Consider the following 19838-nt stretch of genomic DNA (forward strand, 5'->3'; position numbering starts at 1 on the left):
CTTCCGATACCCCTTGTCGGTCTCGGGGCTGGTCATAAATCTGCAAGACCTTACATGTTTCTAACCGCCGTTTGGACGTTGGGCTGGGAATGAGAGAGCCTGTTTGGTATCGAGAGTGTGTTGCTGGCTGGACTTGCATCTTCACTTCAAAAACAATACCCATTTTTCTATATTCTATCGCGGAGTTCGGTTATGAGCCACGAGATAGGAGCCAACGGAGGCACCTTCATACCCTTTGCTTTTTATCTTTTTTTACATTCTTCTGCCTCCGTATTGTCTTGAGATACCCCGTTGTTGAACTCTCGCCGAGCGAGAACGGCCTGAGGTGGAATTGCGGACGAGGAGGATATGGTTATATCTGTAAATAACTATCATATACTCACTATATGTGAGAGGTCTGCTGATCTTTGACCTTCATTTTACCAAACTAAAAATGTTGCGCTTTCCATTTCGTCGCTTCAGGATTTCCCTCCGGTCCTTGGAAAAGGAAAAAGGGGCTGCTGGCTTAGTACGTTGCGCGAAAGAGAAAATATTCGTAAAAGCTAGCTCAATAAAATTTTTGAAGCCACTATGTCATTATGCTTTGTATATGTGATATGAATGTATTATTGAGCAGTTGTTGACCTATTGTTATTTGTATATACTAGTTTGTATGCGTTCAAGGGTTTGTGCATATATTTCGCAACGTAGTAAAGGGGGTAATTAGTGCTCAACCAGTTACGATACCATTCTCACTGTTAGCTAAGCTTGTGTTATATACGCTAATTATCTCTATTTGTAAAATAAAATAAACCGGCCTGCTCTTTTTTTTCTAAACAGTTAAGGTATTTTAATATTTCCGAAAGGGCCAAGTTTGCTAGCAAAGCAAACTAACGTGTGCTTTAATATCCTGCCGCCAATGTAAACAATGTTTTGCGTAGGATATTCATATACTTTTATAATCACAACGAGATATTAATCGGTTAGCCTTTCTAGTAACTATATAACTTGGTTTGATAGTTGTTTAATATGTTTGGGCTGGGTATTTCGCTGAAGTGTTTATACATGGAACATATTTTGGTATAAGTCTTTTGCTATGAGCTGAAGTATCTTAGAGCCTGAAGAAAAGAATATCTAGGTGCTGCTTTTTAAAGTCTCTTTAGCCAATAATTTTATATCTACACACATCTCATAATTCCTCACTGCAGAGCACTTACCTACTATATCTTGTTATACTAGCAAGGTTCCCGGTATGTTCACCTAGGCCTTCCTAATCTGTAAATGACGACATTGGTGATTGGAGGACGGATGTCTCAGTTGATGCCAGCTGCAACCGCCGATAAAGAACAAGCGGCAAAAACCTCCGGTACTAACCGATCAGTGGATTTGCAGCCAATAGCGGGGCACCTAAAAGTTGGGGATTGCAATTGTAATCAATCGATATCGTCCCTCGATTTTATCTCAAACAAACTATTTCCTACCTATCCGCCACACTGGCCCTGTGAAGTTTCTCGTGGCCGACGTAGTTACTGGTTGACCATGGCATCTTCATCGGCCTCGCTGAACCGCCTCCGGGCGCCTGTCCAGCGTGCTATCTCAAACGCTTCTCGAAATTCATCTCGCTCTTACGCCACTGTCCCAACAAATACACCAGAGCCAGTTCTCTCCTCGTCCGACAAGCCAGCACGCCGTCCGACATACTTCAAGAACACGACAGTCGCCTCTTTAGACGAGTTTATATCTAGCTCGTCTTCAACTACTTTAGCTGCTAGCGATGCGTATCAGCTGCGTACCGCCGAGGTCGGGCCCGCGTCGAACCGGCGCACCATCACCCGGCTACCCGAGTGGCTCAAGACGCCGATCCCTGCCGGCAACGATAACTATAAGAAGATTAAGTCGGACCTACGCGGGCTAGGCTTACACACGGTGTGCGAGGAAGCCCGCTGTCCGAATATCTCGGAGTGCTGGGGCGGTAGCAATAAGAATGCCGCCACCGCCACCATCATGCTGATGGGAGACACGTGCACGCGCGGCTGCCGCTTTTGCTCTGTCAAGACCAACCGTGCTCCCCCGCCGCTCGATCCCCATGAGCCCGAGCACACTGCTGAGGCCCTAGCTCGGTGGGGCCTAGGCTATGTGGTGCTGACGAGTGTCAACCGAGACGACATGCCCGACGGTGGGTCGCACCACTTCGCCGAGACGATACGCAAGATCAAGGCCAAAAAGCCGAGTCTACTCGTGGAAGCACTGACGAGTGACTTCTGGGGTGATCTGGACTCGGTGGCCGTTGTGGCCGAGAGCGGGCTGGACGTGTATGCGCATAACGTTGAAACCGTTGAGGGTCTCACGCCGTACGTGCGGGACCGTCGCGCTACGTTCAAGACAAGTCTTAAGGTGCTCGAGCACGTGAAGAAGGTCCGGGGTCAAAATGGCATCATCACAAAGACGAGTATGATGCTGGGGCTAGGCGAGCAGGAGCACGAGATCATGGACGCGCTAGAGCAGCTACGGAAGGCCAACGTGGACGTGGTGACTTTTGGCCAATACATGCGACCGACGAAGCGCCACCTTCAGGTCGAGAAGTACGTCACGCCCGAGGAGTTCGAGATGTGGCGGCAGCGTGCCCTCGATATGGGCTTCCTATACGTGGCCAGTGGACCATTGGTCAGGAGTAGTTACAAAGCTGGCGAGGCCTTCATCGAGAACGTCTTAAGGAAGCGGGCCGGAGAAAATGGTGCCGCTAATGTAGACGGCAAACTAGGGGCGGCCGTGGCAATTGAAGATACGAAGGAAGCATGAAAACATTTGCTCGTCCTTGAATCAATCCTGGCTACTTCAACGTGTACATATACTATATATAATGAAACTGCCCGAGCCTAAGGCATAGGCGGCACAGACCCGGCGCATTAGAAGGGGTAACCTTTTTTACGGTAGAAGAGATGGTGGGATTTTGGTATTGGGTATTTCTTGTAGAACCAGCTGGTCGTACGCAACCCTATTCAACCAGGATGCAGCCGACTAAGCCAGTCAATAACGATTTTGAACATTCAGTTTTCATATAATCGTTTCTGGTACTTACCAATCAATTACTTAAATGATCTCCCCCCTAGTCTCCTTTACCGCATCCCACAGCTCCTCCGCCAACCTCACCAAATCATCCGCCAACGGGCCCTTCCGCGCAAACTCCACCGTCTCGACAACCTGCGCCGTCCGGCTCGCCCCCAACACCACACCATCCTCCTCCCCTAGCGCGGAATGGTGCACAGCCCAGCGAATCGCAACTTCCAGGGGCGTCAGCCCCTTCGCCCGAACCCCGGCGTCGAACTCCCGCACCGCGTCCTGTAGATCCGGCGCCCCGAAGACCCGCTGCATGGCGCCGCCTAGCGGGTTGTCGGGTGCGAAGCGTGTTCCTTGTACGTGTCCGCGCACCGCGTTGCCGGTTAGTAGTCCCGAGGCAGCGGAGCGGAAGGCGTTGAACCGGATGCCGTGGGCGCGCAGGATCGGGAGGAGCTTGGTCTCGGCGCCGCGGGAGACTAGGCTGTATTCCCCTTGGTAGCAGGCTGGTTTGCGCCAGTTGTGCTCGTCGCAGAGGGAGAGGATTTGCGAGAGGGTGGAGGGGGGCACGTTGGATACGCCCCACTGGGAGGGTTAGTTCTTGTCTTATATGTAAAGTGTGGAAAAGGAGACGGTGATAGAGAGAATAAAGAAGAGGACTTACGGCCTTGCAATGTCCCAACTCAATCTGCTCGTTAAACGCTTTAATTTGCTCCTCAAGCGGCGTTGCCGGGTCCGCGCGGTGCACGTGCAGTACATTAATACTCTCCCCCTTCTCCGTGTCCATCTTCAGCCTCTGCAAGCTGACCTCAACCGACTTCCTAATAGTATCGCGCGTCAGGTCCCCGCTGCCGTCTGTTCGCGTATCTGTGTACACCTTCGTATCGATTGCGAAGTCGCGGCTTAGCTCCCGCGCTTCGCCGAGCAGTTCCTCCGACCGCCCCGGGTTTAGCGGCGGGTACCGCGCTGCTGTGTCTAGACGCTGGATCCCGACGCTCCGGACCGTAGCGAGTGTAGCCTTGACGGATTCTGCGTCGTGAAACTCCGTCTTGTCCATGCCGAAGCCGGCGGTGCCGAAGATGAGTTGCGGTGGCATTTTTTTGGTTTAGGTTTTAAAGATATTCTTTGTTCTCTAGTTTAGTGACTATTGGATACCTAGGTCCTACCTACGTAAGGGTAATGCGAACTTGGGGACCCTGTTACAAAATAGAGAGGCGATAATGATTTCAAACTAGCACTTCGAATATACGTCCTTTGATATAAATAGTAAAATTTGCTTCTAAAGTAAGTAGTCATTGGTGATCGTTGTGCCGCGCAGGCCTCGGGGACTTTTCTATACGAAGTCGGACCAATGTCAGCACCGAAAAATAATTATGCAAGGGACAATTGTAAAAAGTAGATCCTTAGACAAATCCGACTTAGCCCTGTCCTTTGGATCCGATAGCGCCGACGGCCTCAATATACTACTTTTTATTTTAGTCTTAGTTTGCCATAGCCGTACGTAGAGTTGTGAGAACACGGGATTCATTTACAACACTGTCGACAGGCATCCTTTTAGTGCAGATATGAATACATGCGTTACGTTATAGAATACCCAATGTAGACGAAAGTACATGAGTAGTAGGTAAACATATATGCCGATGTGGAGACTATGTGATAGCTGAAAAATATATCATGGATCCCTTAGCAATACTATAGAAGCTTTTACGATTAAGAGTTGGTCATTGATAATTCTATACAGCAACACAATTTGGATCTCCCTTCTAGTTAGGAAACCCAACAAGGAGCTTTCACGCCCCAGCTGGGGAAATACGATAAGAACGGGAAGTATAGAGTCATCTGCTACGGTTTTCACTATGAAATTTCAAACAAGTCTAGTGAAAATCCTAATAGAAGCTGCATTCACCTTGATTAGTCCCATACAGTCAAGTTAGAGAGGACATGCTATTTTTATCTAAGCTAATATACTGTGTATATCTCGATATCTAAGCACTAGCTCTATAGTATATATGACTTTGCTATAGTTAGTCGATAAGAGAAAGATATGACACAACTCGAGTACTAGCCAGTAGAGTATCCTGTTTATAAGATAAATCATACCTAGGTTCTTCGAGATTCACCCCAGACATTTCTAGCACCTAGAGGAAACGAATTCAGTTGTTGTCAATAGTAGTGATCCCGTTGCGAGACAAGTTTATTAGACATTATATATATCAGTTTATGTGAACGGGATAGATATTGGAGAACTTACGTCTCCTTAACTCGCATAAGCCTCATGGTCAGCATGACATCAAAAAACGAACGTCATTGGGCAGTGTCGTGTTACTCAGACCCCCCAATACCGTTGCAACATATATTGTGACTGCCGATCGCAACCTTTACTCATGCACAAGAGGTCTCGGAAGCTTTTCTAGTTGCTTATCGCTCGATTCGACCAGCAAGCTCCCGTAGAGGCCCGCTTCTGTTTTCTGCAGTTGACGGCATTATTTGCCTGACGCACGACGTTTGGCCTATCGCGTCGTGTGGGAAACGCCGATCTGAGACACTTACGCAATAATGTCAACAGAAGCTGAATACAAAGCAGCCTTATATATTATATACATGCACGTCTCATATTCAAACTACCTTTTGAACTATATTCCGCAAAGTTCCTTAGGCATATCCGCAAAATACCTACCAAGATGACTGAACATAGATCCCTTATGGATCTAAAGTTCGACGAGCTTCCAGATCCTAAACGAGTATGGGTTGGGAAGCCGGGTAGCCACGAGGAGGGCCTCGGGCGACTTATTCTACTGACGGAAGAACGTGTCCGTAACGCGGCAGCTCGGGAAATCCGAACAGGCCGGCGTATCGGGTTGAATTGGGACGTCAGGAAATTGGAGTATCCAAATATCGGAAGAGCTCCTTTCGACCATCAAATAACACCGATTTTAGGTGGCGTCGCTTTCGATGATATCTACACGATGAATCCCCGTAAGTGCGGTGTTGATAATTGCTACCTATAATTTGCACCTACTCTAACGTAAATCACAGAGCAAAGCAGTCAGTGGGATGGTCTACGCCATTGGAGCGCCAAGCCACCCGGCGAAGATGATCAGCGGGAACGTGTATTTTACGGCGGAACGACCAAGGAGGAAATACTCGACAGATCGAATGATCGCATAGGTACCCAGCATTGGGCCCGCGAGGGTATCACCGGCCGCGGTGTGCTGATAGATTATGTGTCGTGGGCACAGAAGAAAGGCATCCAGTACTCTACGTTCTCTAATCATACCATCAAGCTCCAGGATATCCATGACATAGCCTATGAACACAACATTGTGTTCGAGAGAGGGGACATATTACTTGTACGAATCGGTGTTATTAGAGAATGGGAGGACAAAATGGACATGGCAGCTAAGATGGCCTACTCTTCGTCACTTTCACCGAAGCATGCAGGAGTAGAGGCAACACCGGAAGTGCTAAAATGGCTATGGGATACTGGATTCGCTGCTGTGGCTGGCGACGCTTTATCGTGGGAAGTATATCCTCCACAAGGTGATATGTTTCTTCACGATATTCTTCTTGCTGGATGGGGCATGCCTATTGGTAAGTTTGAGACTTACTTGTGAGAAAACTAGCTAGCTAACGCTTTTATTTAGGCGAATTGTTTGACCTGGAGAGGCTTTCTGAGATATGTAAGGAACTGAATCGGTGGTCTTTTTTCTTCACCTCTATGCCTATTAATATGCCTGGTGGTGTATCGTCACCACCGAACGCGCAAGCGATATTCTAAGAATGGATATCTTAATCTGGGTTTGTTATTGAAACGTAAGCTAAGTACCTAATGTTCACAAGTATTCAGGATAGTAATAATCTCCAATTTAGTCCCCTATCATCTCCAACGTTCACTAGATTGGAATCTCTACAACCTGCCCCTTAGCAGATCCGCCTAGAGTTTCGAACCCTGCGGTAGTAACGTAAATACTCTTGCCATCCTTGGCCACAGCAACGCTCGTCGGGCGTTTGAGAGCAGTGCTGTCTCCTCCGCCGAAGAAAAGCTTCTGCTCGCCAGTCACCAGGTCAATGGAATAAATCTTATTCGTATGGGCAGTGACGTAGGCCGTGGGATTCCCACCGGCGGGTTCTGCTATACCAAAGTCGTCATAAGCACTGCTCTGGCTTATCGCTTCGGGTGTGCGAGCAATGATCTCGACATCTCCCGTTTTGCTGCCGTCCGGCCCAATGGGGATACGACCGAAATATCCTTTGGCGGAGTTTACAAAGTAAAGGTGTGGCCCGAAGATTCTAATTCCGTTAACACCTATCGGAACTGCTTCGTCTAGCTCCAGGGCTGGGTCGGAAAATGCAACATCTACAGCGCCAGTGATAGTGTCGATGCGAAAGATTCGGCCCCTGACCGAGTCGGCGCTCAAGACTACGTGAGGTTTAGAGGGGAGAGAAGCAATTCCGTTGAGCATCTCGGTGTCAGGTACCTCCGCTACCGTCTTCACAACCGCAGGCTGGCCGGGCCGCTGGAAGGAAACGGTGTACACCTTCATTGTCCCCAATGCATACCGATATGGCCTATGATCACCACCGGTGACAGTGAAGACGTCAGGTGAATTTGCGACAACGCTGCTTATTGCATTGGCGCCGGGGAACTCAGCGACTAGTTCGACTTTTGGCGTAGCGGCACGTGGATCCAGCGAGTATAGACGACCGTTCTCGAATGTACTCAAAAGAAGGGTACCGTCAGTACGGACTGCTATATTTGCGATGAAAGTCTTGCCTTCGTTGAAGACGAAGAGTTCTCGTGATGGTGGTTGGCCTGGCATTGTTGTAGTTGAAGTTACAGGCTATTAATATAGGAATGAGGAAAACAGGGATGTTTAATAATACGAAGGATCATTGTTGAATTTAAGTTGAAATAGTAGGAAGACGTAGTTAATATATACCAGGTAATCGAGATATTGGAACGACTTACTGGATAGTAGATAAATCATAAATCTTAGTATAGACTTCAACATGCTTAAGCTGGGGTTTAATTGTACCGTCACGGACTTACGATTCACGGGCGAAGCGTCAAAATCAGAATCTAGGAACACTCTCATTGGTGCCGAAACAAGAATAACATACACCGGACCGTAAGGATCAACCCCCCTGATATAATTGTCAGCTTGGGGATTTAGGAGACGGTAAGGCGTATTCCCCCCCACGGCGGAACAAGAAATTCATCAGAATACCTGCGTAACATAGAAACGTATCTCCTAGTCATGTAATATTTCATGGTAATATAATCGAGACCCTCCAATGATGTTAGAGGAAAAAATATGGGCGCTAACTAGAACACTTCTCCGGTGGCTGAGATGGTGTGTAAGAATAGGTAACTCCGAACCCGTGCCTTATGTATGGGTACCTACCTTATACTTACGCTGCTACAATCAGCTGACAATCGTAGGTGCTGCTTTATACTTAGAAGTACCGCGGAATACTATGTAAGAGCGTAAAGCAGCTGTCAACCCAAGAAATTTAGATATGTCTAATATGTATATATTAGACATTGGAGGGTAAAAGGGGGAGTTAAGTTAAGCTTTGATATGTGAGCTTTGGTGTAGTTGTCAACCAGTTTAGAAGGTATAATAACCACCTTATAGATAATCATCTTATACAAGAGATTCTCTCTATCTGCCCTATCAATGGTTAGCTATTTGGTGATTCGACTCCAGGAGATGAACTACCAGCCTGATATTTCATAAAACCTCAAGGTCTCTCTCTACCTAACCTAGGTAGATTTGAATTAAACAAACTGCCGGATGCCCTCACGAGGTGTAAGACGAAGAGCATCATTGGGCGGTAATATACATTTATAATAATATATATCTAATCCTCTCTTCACCTCCAACCAGACTAGGTACCTACCTACTTCCTCCCCGTCCCCGTCACAAGCAACACCGTACTCCCCAACTGCCGCCTAAGATCCTCCTTCTCCACATCATGCGTATCCTCCACCTCGCCCCAACGCCCCGTCTGCCAATCAACCTCTATACTCGCCAGCCTAGCCGCTTCCTCAACACCGAATTTCTTCTCCCCGGAGCTCGCACCACCGACCGGCCCCTCGCTCCACTCGACTAGTAATCTCACCGCACCTAGCAACCCCTTTCCGGCCAACGCAGCGCGCTCCAGCCCCGCGAGCTCCCACGCGCTGAGCCCCGCCATCCACCCCTGCACGACCTGCCGCGTGATCTCCGGGTGGCTGCGCGGCATGATGCTCTCGCCGTCGAGCACCGGCTCGATCGTGATGCCCGGCCACACGCGGCTGGTCAAGTATCCGACGACCTCCTCCGCCGCGCGCTTCTGTACGTCGCGCAGGGTATCCGCGCCCTCAGCCAGCGAATCATGAGGTCTCGGCGGCGGCGCCCAGCACAGCAAGGAGTCCGTATCGAGGTACCTTAACAGCATTTTCGCAATCCCCTCGCGAAGACTCTCGCGCCCCGACTGCGCCGCATCGTCGTCCGCGATATCCAGCGCGCGACACACGAGGCTCGTCAGCGGGATAAGGTGTTGCCGCGTCGTCTGCTGCACGGAAACTAGCATGTCCCACTCTATAGCCAGGGCGTTCGCGAGCAAGGGTTTGCTCAGGGGCAGTCTAACGATGTCCTTGGTATTTGGTCTGCGCAGCGGTCGTTTATCTAGATGGACCTCCCAGGCCCCGTCGACTTCGTGCACATGTACATCTTTCCAGAACCTCTTGCGCCGCGCAGTTTCCTTAGTCTTCTTCGCGGATGCTCTCGGCGCGGATTCGGATTGCCGGATCTCTCGAGCTTTCTCGAGGAGCTCGGCATGTTTCCGGCGGCGCTCGAGCCGGGAACTGGCGCTGTCGGCGGCGGGGACGGGGGGTTCGGGCGGTGGTCCGGTGCCGTGGATTGGCGAGACTGTGGCGGGTGCGTTGGGAGTGATGTGGATATGACGTTGGTGTGTTATTATTATTAAGGGAAGGGTTGTTGGAGTGGGGTGTGTAGATTGTAAGTGTTGGCGTATCGCCGATTGCAGCGCTATTCGGGTAGGCGGCTTCATCTTGAATATATTTGTTTTCACGTTTATGAATTGGAAGTTGCGGTTAACTTCGAGGAGTGGAATTTGCCGTATAAATTTGAGCATTGGAGTCTGTTATCGATTATGCAACAGCTTAATATCCTGGACATTCAGTTGACCAATCAGAACCAGAATAGCACGCTCTAAACTGTACTGTACTGTACTGTACTGTACATCTGTATTGTACAGTACAGTCCGCCTCTTGTAGTATAAAAAATGCACCTAGGCATCTATAGTATTAAATAGTATAAATTAACACCTATGATAGACAAACGTATCGTCAACTTTTGGTCTACGTTTTTTGCTTTTAAATTGATATGCTCCTTCTTTCTATCGCTAACAGATGGCCAATAAACCCCTCAAGAAACTAAAATCATCAACCATGCTAAAAACGAAAGGCCGACGCAAGTACAAACGGACGTATAATATATACAAGCATGTGTTTATCTTAGATAGAGTTGCCCCGCGCAGTAGTCTTTTTCATTATTGCCCTTTTCCTCCTCTTTTCATGCTGTCAACCCTTCTGTGTAATATTCCCCGGCGTTAATAGTATACAACACCTCATCCGGACAAACTACCCTCTACCCCGAGGGTATCATTACGAGTCAACTTCCATCTTTTTGTTTCCACTAAATCTAAATATAGGTAGTTAAGAAAGTACATATGAGCACTAGTACAGTGTAGACTGTTAGTAAGGGGGCTTCGTTAAATTTCCAAGAGTGTTTTGCTTCGACTTGCTGTCGATGCCCTTGAGCATCGCTTGTAAATCCATGCTGGCAGCCCCGGCGTTTGAAAAATTACTCGAAAGGATGCTATCTCCCCCTCGGCTCCTAATATTCCTTTGAGGAATCTTGACGGCATGGTCTTGGCTTGAGACCTTAGCAATACGTTCAAGGTTGATCTCAGGTGGAGGCGACTTCCCCACTAATGATGCCGGTAGCGGCGGCACTGGCGGCACGCCCTCATCCTCGGCTTCGCCTTCCGTAGGATGAGAAGTCAGAGGGCCTCCCGAGTCTCCAGACGCCTTTCGCTCCCGGGATTTCGATCGCAAACGTGTAAGGACTGCGTCATTGGTATCGACGCCATCTGCCTGGTTTGGATTGAACGAAAGCTCCGATGGTGTGAACTCGTAGCTCGCCATACTATCGCTGCTGTCGCCGTCTTCTTGTAATGTCTGGAACGTGGCTGGCCGAACTGGATCTCCGGTTAACACCGATTTGAGCTGATCAACAGAAGCGACGAAGCCTCGACCAGAAGCAGTCCTCCCGGAGCCGTGGCTCTGTACACTAGAGTTCCGTAAAGCAGCGATATGACTAGCATGTGAAGTAGGCCGCAAGTTGTTCTGGCGAGCATAAGCAGATTCTGGTCTGCTAGCCGCGTAGCCGTTAGACGAGGGTCCGTTAACAGTAAGATGGTTTCCCTTGGTAGCAGTTGTCCCGGTTTTGGACCCGCTTAGAGAAGCGGACTTACTCTCCGCCTGGAGTGCAATGACGACGGCCTCTCGATTCCATTCCGCCAGCATTTCCTCTCTGAACTTATTGGGTAACTCACGCTCATCGTCGGCCGGTGGAATGTTGCTCAGGGTAGAGCCCAGGATTGGGTGCGAGAATACGCGACCAGGTGATGTAGAGGGACTGGTGGGAGGGGAGATAGTTCTCTCCTTATAGCTCGCGCAAATACAGTCTACTATCCCAATACGGTCGTCGAAGGGCAGCAACGCTTCTGACTCTACCTCGCGTGTAGGCACTTTTGATTGCGATTTAGGCGAACCAGGCGTTTCTAAAACCTCCAGTGATGGTGTCGGAACGTGGACACCTTCAATCCAGAAATGCTTGCTTCTCCTCCGAACGATTTCATTATGGATCGCGCGGCCGACTGGTGATGCTTGAAACTCGAAATATTCACTCAAGGCCCAGAAATAGCCATGGCAGAGGCATCCAAGGTGAAATTTCGCTGCTGGCGTTTCTGCCTCTAAAATATCTTCCTGGAGCCGAAAAACCATTGGAAGACCGTACCTGGCAGCATTGACACCGAGTTTATTAACCAATTTAGTCAACAAGACGTGGAGAAGAGTAATATCCGCCTGATCCTCCACGAACTGCAGAGCACTATCATAAATAGCAAGATGAAGAAGCTGTAAGAAGCGGGACCGGGCAGCTCTAGCAGGTTTATCCCGATTCGAGGCACTCGAAACAGCTCGACGAGCAACACTACCTGATGGCATCTCTCGATTGTTTGCTCGTGGTTTCCGGCCTAAGTCGTCCCGTGCTTCTAAGTCGGAACTCGTCGTTTCTCGGTCGAGCCAGGTGCCAAGAGCATCAACATATGCCTTTCGGACTTGTCCATCTGGATCGCGCAGAAGCCAGTGCGTACCCTCCCATACATGTATAGGAACCTTATTTCTCGTTAGGCTGACGTTTCCGCTAACCTTTGTCTTCGGATTAGCAACAAGGAGGATAGATTTGATAGCTCGGAGAGCAGTGGTCTTAGCCAGATCTAACGCGAAGTAACTGTCCAGATGAGACTGATCGTCCGAAATATTTCCGGCAGAAACTCCAGGTAAAGCTTCCGTCTTTTCCGGGGCCGGTGTCGCGTTCGCCGCCGTACTCGGATGAGGTTTAAGTCTCAAGAGAATAGTAGAAATCATGTCGGAAATCTGGTCCGCGTAGTAAACATGAGTAGCCAGATTACCAATCGACTGCTGAATCCGAGTCAATAGTTCTCTGTATGGTACTGAGATGTGCAGGGAGAGATCGATAACCGAAGGGGGTTTCTCATCTCCTGAAGAACCGCCGCTTCCCCTTGAGCTCGCTGAGTGTTTCAAGACTCTCTTCATATGCTGTATCAAACCCGAAAGCACATCCATAACACTTAATCCAATCAAGTTGATGTCAGAGCTTAATAGAGATCCGACAATGGCGGTAAGTACGATTTGATCCGCCATGTTCTCCTCGGTCGGTGGGGTTCGTAGGAGCGTATCAGTGGTAGTAATCATAATAACATAACGGTCCTGCACCGGGGCCCATCTTGTTGCAAGCTCAAAGATTTTGATTGCCCAACCATGGTAACGTCCACTGCCATCTTCAGATTGCACTATCACCGACTCCTTCTGCTGAACACGCTCTCTGATGAATCGTAGCAACCCCGTAGTCGCCCCATTTATCTGTGCTCTGTTGGGTATAACAAATATCTGCTTCAGGCACTGCATAGCTACAACACCGATGTCTTCTTCGGCGAGCTTGTCGATATCAACAGATGTGCCCGAAATGGCTATGGGGTTCGCATCGCCCCCAGTATCTGCTGTCTTGATAGTGGAAATACTAGTTCTCCGTCGTAGCAGGGCATTGGAATCATCCTTCTCTTCTACCTCGACACGCTGCGATAGTATACTAAGGAACTCTTCATCGTCGGTCCACAGGTTCTCCAGAATCATAGGCACTATAACGTCGAGCTGACGTCCAGCAACGGATGACAACGCCTCGGATTCGGCAACGCTTTTGATTGCTTCTAAGCCTGCATTTCTCCATCTCAGGGCAACAGGTTTGCTGGGTGTGCCTTTACCAGGAACCTTTCGAGTTGACGCGAATGCGGCATAAGCGCGTACGACTTGCTCGTACTGGTGGAGGTAAGCTTGGTCGGCAATAAGCGACGAGACATCGTGGTGTTCGCAGAAAGTTCGAAATGTAGGCAGCGACGCCTCGACCATAGTGATATCATCGGATCGAAGAACGAGGTCCAAAATCTTCAGTACGTTCTGTGCGAATAGGGGGAGATCTTTGGGGGCTTTCTCGATTAGAGCAGCTAGAATCTGCAGGGTGACTTGGACATTTCTAAATAAATGGTCAATTATAGATAATTCGATGAATTAGGTACATCTATATCCAAATCAAGGGAAATGAAAGTTATTCGTGTTGTACTGTAATGGGGGCGGTGAACTTACCCAATGCGCACCCTCCACACATCGCTAGCTGTCTTTTTCTCGAGAAATTGGCCAACCTTCTGGATCTTGGATCGTCGCGACGTGGCATAGAACAAAAGATAACTTAGTTCGCTTGAGTTCGGTTTAACATCGACAGCCCCCTTTGTAGTGCTAGGATAGCACTTGAGAACCAAAACTTGGTGCTTCGGACGACATCTCTGCTGTATGGCATTCATAGCGCCCGGCGGTGCGCAAGAAGCCTAGTCAGCACGGGAAAGGGGGATTAAGGTCGGAACACCGAATATATGGTGTGACAACGAAGAAGAAATTAGCTTTGCATGAGTAATCGATTCGAAGTTTTGAATGTGTGATAGATGTACTATGTGGTGCGGGTGTTGGAGCCGAGTTGGCTTAAGTTGGCCGTAGCGTAGACGGTTGAGTTGACGAGGTGAGGTGTATTGTTTAAAGGCTGCGTCGTGTCGTTCCCTGCTAAGAAAAGAAAATTACGGTAGTAATGATTTAGGCATGTATCGTTGTACCGTTCAGGCGGATCTGCTGGGTGCCTATCAGGAACGTTATCTTAAATACATGTAGGTACCTAAGGTACCTAAATGGCAATATAACTCCACTAGCCTAGTGATAATTATAAACTCTACCCCTGCAACCCTGTCGAAAATGAAGAAATTAAATACTTATATAAATAATAATAAGAGGAATTCATGAGACAATTGTTGTTACATTGGACTATTTGGGAGGTCAACTACATACCTCTTGTATGTATGGAGTATCTCTTATTGTTCCGTCATTCAAGGCACTAGGTGCCAATAGGGGAACAGCCTAACATGTAAACTTGCGTCATAAGGTGTACGTGTATCTAGATGTACATGTACATATCTGATCTTCATGCCACCTTGGGTCTTGGGCGTTTAAGGGTCTAAACTCAAATCGTATTAGCAATCGCCCATCTTAAGCTAAGGCTCTTTTATTTTTAATCTACGAAGGCTCGCATTAAAGGAAAATTAGAACAGATTAATAAAAGGGATGGCCATGTCTATACCACTTTAGGTACTTATAGGTATGGCTAAAGAGCTTGCAGTGATAGGGTCATGAGCTTAATGATAATGTACATCAAAGTAGTCACAAGAATCGATAACGCGACAGACAGCTCAATATCCCCCACCAACAACCCCTTTCAGCCGACCAGTGCTACGTGCAGCCCTACATTACATACACACAAACACGAAGTCATGAACACCTTAACAAAAGACGGAATGAGTTGAACTCAGAAGAACTGTATACTCGAGCTCGGATCTCCGAGCCTGTCCAATTCAGATCTGCGTATTATCAGACAAGAGTAACGTCTTACCTTATCTCATCATGCGGTGACCATCGCTATTCGGGAATTCAAATAGAGCTTTCACCTACCGCATCTACGTTACCCCTAACTTTGTTAGCCAATCATAGCAACTATAGCAACCACAGGTACGATGCTGTGCCTGATTATACTATGTAAGGTGCAGTTACACCGGCAAGTTGCAGCTGCTAGCGGATTATTGAACTTCTAATGAATAGAAGTTTACAATTTTATATTACCTAATACCTAATTCTTAATAATTCATACCTAGGTAGGTACCTAGGCAGCTTAAACTTTAAAGGACAGCTCCTTCAGTCAAGCCTTTTCCGGTGGACCTTGCAGAAAACTTAACCAAGCTGGCCCAATGCAAATACACATATACATCATTAGGTACTCGTTCTCTCACACTTTCCAACATACATCTTCTGGCATACATGTCTGAATACATTGCTTCACAAGTATACACCTATACGCCACTCAGTTTATTGCATTGAAGTAAACCATTCTTCACCATAGGCATGGAAGACCAAGGCAACGTCGAAGACCAAGTAGCAAGCTCTTTTGACGATTAGTTATCAATGGCTGAATTCGAGCCTCGGCAAGACGATAAGATGTGTTGGCTGAACGAAGAATATGGGGGAGCAGCAGCAGATGTACCCCCAGGTTAGGAACACGACAATCCGGCAAATCCCCTTCTTAGACTCGCCAATGCTCGACCCACCACGTACGAAGGCCAACATGTCGGCTCAGATACAACCACAAGCAAAACAAAAGAAAGCAAAATCAAAGATGATAATTTGAATGGAGAGAACCTTCCGGTGAAGAATAGCCAAAACTCTCGCATTGTTCAACCGTCTGCCGAAAACCAAGCCTCTACTAGACATCGAACTAGAACTGGAAGAGTCGCCTCTAAAGATTCGGGTTATATATATCTACGCAATCGTCTCACAACCTACCGTCGTGTGAAGGCCCGCGATTTCATTAGAGGCCTCCGTTTCTACAACGGCAAAATCAGCAATACGAGTTTGGCGTTTCAGGTCAGTCTAATGATTAAAGAATGAATCCAGTCTCAGTTTATCCCGTTGTCGCCGGGTATACACATATTAACTACTGGGTGTCTGATAGGAAAATTTTCTTAAATGGTCCCATCACAACGCCAAAAATTTGTTGTTAATCAACCCCGAAATCACACAGACATTAGGTCCAAATTGGCTCGACACTTTGGATCTATCAAGTAGTTATACATTACGGATAGATAAGATGGATGGATGAGCACTTACTTTCTCTAGCTAAGCTCTAGATTTGATCAATCACTCGGCCCTGAATCAAGCCTCACCTACATACCTACAAGGTATCTCATTTACGAATGCATTGTAAGGTTTCCTTAGATCACCGAGTGTGCCTTGACTCAAGCTCAATTATAACATCATTGTACCGATTGCATTTCACTTATCTTAGCACTACTGGAAGTAGGTAGTATGAATTTTGTTCTAGGGTTATCAATACATAAGACAACCCCTGGAGCAGATCCTTCTGACGTACAAATCCCTTATCGGCAGGAGAGCGATGCTTCGGTACTAGGTACGTTGATTGTGGCTGGACTTGTACTCGGTCTCCCATTGCTGTCGGCGAATAGGCGATGCGATATGCATATCAGCTCCGAAGATCCAGCTCGACACAAAGCTTCTGTACCCCACGAATGATACGCAGCAGATAGGCAGGCCAGGGTAGGTACTCCAACGCCCAGCCAGCCCGTAGCATGCAGAGATAAAGCAGATAAAAAATCTTGACTAACAGGTATCTAGGTATCAGGATCATCATTACAGTACATAAACATGGCTGCGTCAACTTTGCGCGACGTTACACATTTCCCTTTCAGCTCTGTTGAAAGTGGCCTGTCATGGTTCTCTTAGCAAATTCTCAACTATCAATCCGGGCTCGTTGAGTGAACATTGAGTACTTAAATCGCTATCTTAACAATTGCGACTGTCCTGTCTATCTCAACTAGGGAATTGCTAGCCTATGATAACCGCGCGACGAACATCTTATATATAAGAGCTGGGTGGCGACCTCCTCAAATTCAAAATGACAGCAAGCGAAGGGCACCGTCGGGCATCAGAACCCCCGGCCGTCACAACCGTGTTCGCCGAGGGAGATATGCCAGATCACATCGCAGAGATGTCAGAAGATGAGGCTGCGCTCGCGGCGCTCGGTTATAAGCAGGAATTCAAGCGCGAATTCTCGGCCTGGACGACTTTTGCTGTTAGCTTCGCCGTGATGGGATTGTTACCGAGCATTGCTACCACTATGTGGTACGGACTCGGCTATGGTGAGCTGCTTCCTGGGATATAACACCCAAAGACGTCGGTAAAGGCAATAAAGAGCTGATGATATCATGTAGCCGGGCCGGCGGCGAATACTTGGGGTTGGTTATTGTCGGTCTTCTTCATTCTATGTGTAAGCGCTTGCCTAGTTAATCTTGTAGCGTGACCAGAATTGACCTCTTCCCATAGGTTGCTGCTTCGATGGCAGAGTTGGCGAGCAGTATGCCAACTTCTGGCGGTCTCTATTATGCGGCAGCGGTGCTGGCTGGCCCTAAGTACGGCCCTTTCGCTGCTTGGATAACTGGCTGGAGCAACTGGTTCGTTCAGGTCACAGGAGCGCCGAGTGTCGATTATGGATGTGGTGAGTCGCGATCTTTTGCGCTCGCTTCTGGGTTATAGAAATTAACCCCTTACCTATTTTCAAGCTGCTATGATCCTGGCCGCGGCGTCGATAGTGAACCCCGAATATAAACCAGAGAACTACCAGACATTTCTCCTGACCGTATTAATCATGCTGACCCACGCCTGTATCAGCAGCATGCCGACGCTGTGGATTGCGAATTTTAACTCCGTTGGTACGACCATCAACCTCCTCTGCCTTCTGATTACCATCATAATCATCCCAACCGCGGCGATGGGCGATCCCAAGTTCCAACCGAACGAGTTTGCGTGGGGAATCCAAAATAGCACGGACTGGCCCGATGGTGTTGCCGTCCTGATGTCGTTCCTGTCGATTATATGGACAATGTCCGGCTACGACGCTAGCTTCCACCTCTCCGAAGAATGCTCAAATGCGGCCGTCGCTACGCCAAGGTCTATCGTCATGACCGCCGGGTCGGGATCGATTCTTGGCTTCGTATTGAACGCCATTATTGCGTATACGATTAAGGATGTGGGAGCAGTCTTGGATAGCGATTTGGTAAGGACTTATACGCGAATACGTCGCTTATACTAAACTTTCTAGGAACAACCGTTCGCGGCGTACCTAATCCAAATCCTACCGCAAAATGTGGCACTGGCTGTCCTTTCTATGACCATCGTATGCGCTTACATGATGGGGCAGGGATGTATGGTAGCTGCGTCGCGCGTATGCTTCGCGTACGCACGGGATGACTGCTTCGGCGTAGTGAGCCGACCGCTAAAGCAAGTTAACCGATACACGTTGACTCCGGTGAATGCGGTTTGGTTTAATACGTCGATCGGGATCCTATTGGTACTGCTGATTTTCGGGGGAGCGGCTATCGATGCCATTTTTAGTATCGGTGCCATCGCAGCATACGTCGCCTTCGCGACGCCTATTTTCCTCAAGATCGCGATCGTTGGAAACCGCTTCCGCCGTGGGCCCTGGCATCTCGGCCCCCTGAGTCTACCCTCGGGTATCGCCGCCTGCTGTTTCGTTCTGGTTATGCTGCCTATCCTGTGCTTCCCCAGTGTGCGCGGTGAGAATTTGACCTTGGACGAGATGAATTGGACTGCGCTTGTTTATGTGAGTTCCTCGCCCCCCTTAGGCTCACTTAAAATGATGCCAAATTTACTAGCTGGGATTCAAAAATACAGACGGAGAAGAAGCTTGGAATCGGTGCTGATTTTTGTATTAGGGTGCACCGATGTTGTTCATCCTCATATGGTTCTTCGTGGATGCTCACAAGTGGTTTAAGGGACCCAAGATCAATATTGAGGTAAGTCTGGCCAAACTACCACCCTCTTTCCTTATCGTAATTAGTCCACGAAATCTAATTATACGATAATTACTAGCACCATATGCTTCATCAAAACCTTCCTAGTGTAGAGGGCATCGAGACACCAGCCGTGAGTGGCAGCTCAGGCAGCGGGAAGGACTCAGATATAGAACGGGGTTCGGTATCGAAGGCGCCATCGATTTAGTTGGGAGGTGGAAACGGGTGGCGATACTAGTTAGAATGTGTCGATGATTTGATATATGATTAAAGGGGTGAATGGATAAAATATACTCGATCTACTGTATTTAATCCGATGAGTCAATCCTAAGTTGAAGAAAATCGTATGCTATTGCGTTGTGTCCCGTTCACGTCACATTGTTATATTGTAAAACAGCTCTATACGAAATACATTACATCGCTTAAGATAGTCAAATTGCTAGGTAGAGCAGTGG

At 48.1% G+C, this 19838-nt stretch overlaps 7 protein-coding genes across 7 annotated transcripts; 3 read left to right on the forward strand and 4 right to left on the reverse strand.

Annotated features, from left to right (window-relative positions):
- Positions 1–1387: 1387 nt before the first annotated feature.
- Positions 1388–2925, forward strand: F4817DRAFT_53499 (Lipoyl synthase). The gene has a single exon (XM_049307602.1). It carries the CDS (start codon positions 1519–1521, stop codon positions 2776–2778), a length of 1260 nt encoding a protein of 419 aa, XP_049160468.1. The 5' UTR covers positions 1388–1518; the 3' UTR covers positions 2779–2925.
- F4817DRAFT_53495 (putative oxidoreductase) lies at positions 2924–4467 on the reverse strand. Its single transcript, XM_049307601.1, has 2 exons — positions 3698–4467; positions 2924–3618 (listed from the first exon to the last, which is right to left on the reverse strand). Exons 1-2 carry the CDS (start codon positions 4127–4129, stop codon positions 3070–3072), a joined length of 981 nt encoding a protein of 326 aa, XP_049160469.1. The 5' UTR covers positions 4130–4467; the 3' UTR covers positions 2924–3069.
- A 966-nt stretch (positions 4468–5433) lies between these two features.
- On the forward strand, positions 5434–6869 carry F4817DRAFT_53502 (uncharacterized protein). Its single transcript, XM_049307603.1, has 3 exons — positions 5434–6009; positions 6070–6624; positions 6678–6869. Exons 1-3 carry the CDS (start codon positions 5715–5717, stop codon positions 6809–6811), a joined length of 984 nt encoding a protein of 327 aa, XP_049160470.1. The 5' UTR covers positions 5434–5714; the 3' UTR covers positions 6812–6869.
- On the reverse strand, positions 6870–7988 carry F4817DRAFT_53503 (uncharacterized protein). The gene has a single exon (XM_049307604.1). It carries the CDS (start codon positions 7851–7853, stop codon positions 6927–6929), a length of 927 nt encoding a protein of 308 aa, XP_049160471.1. The 5' UTR covers positions 7854–7988; the 3' UTR covers positions 6870–6926.
- A 692-nt stretch (positions 7989–8680) lies between these two features.
- On the reverse strand, positions 8681–10194 carry F4817DRAFT_332785 (ATP12-domain-containing protein). The gene has a single exon (XM_049302690.1). It carries the CDS (start codon positions 10174–10176, stop codon positions 8938–8940), a length of 1239 nt encoding a protein of 412 aa, XP_049160472.1. The 5' UTR covers positions 10177–10194; the 3' UTR covers positions 8681–8937.
- Positions 10195–10386: 192 nt separating this feature from the next.
- Positions 10387–14741, reverse strand: F4817DRAFT_332786 (uncharacterized protein). The gene is made up of 2 exons (XM_049302691.1): positions 14051–14741; positions 10387–13940 (listed from the first exon to the last, which is right to left on the reverse strand). The coding sequence occupies exons 1-2, from the start codon at positions 14263–14265 to the stop codon at positions 10799–10801; spliced, it is 3357 nt and encodes a 1118-aa protein (XP_049160473.1). The 5' UTR covers positions 14266–14741; the 3' UTR covers positions 10387–10798.
- A 2575-nt stretch (positions 14742–17316) lies between these two features.
- F4817DRAFT_53535 (amino acid transporter) lies at positions 17317–19738 on the forward strand. The gene is made up of 7 exons (XM_049307605.1): positions 17317–17712; positions 17785–17840; positions 17897–18068; positions 18133–18626; positions 18672–19193; positions 19306–19386; positions 19463–19738. The coding sequence occupies exons 1-7, from the start codon at positions 17469–17471 to the stop codon at positions 19589–19591; spliced, it is 1698 nt and encodes a 565-aa protein (XP_049160474.1). The 5' UTR covers positions 17317–17468; the 3' UTR covers positions 19592–19738.
- Positions 19739–19838: the final 100 nt, after the last annotated feature.

The sequence above is a fragment of the Daldinia loculata genome (genome assembly GCF_022478755.1).
Source record: "Daldinia loculata strain CBS 113971 unplaced genomic scaffold F4817scaffold_15, whole genome shotgun sequence".
Lineage (NCBI taxonomy): Eukaryota > Fungi > Ascomycota > Sordariomycetes > Xylariales > Hypoxylaceae > Daldinia > Daldinia loculata.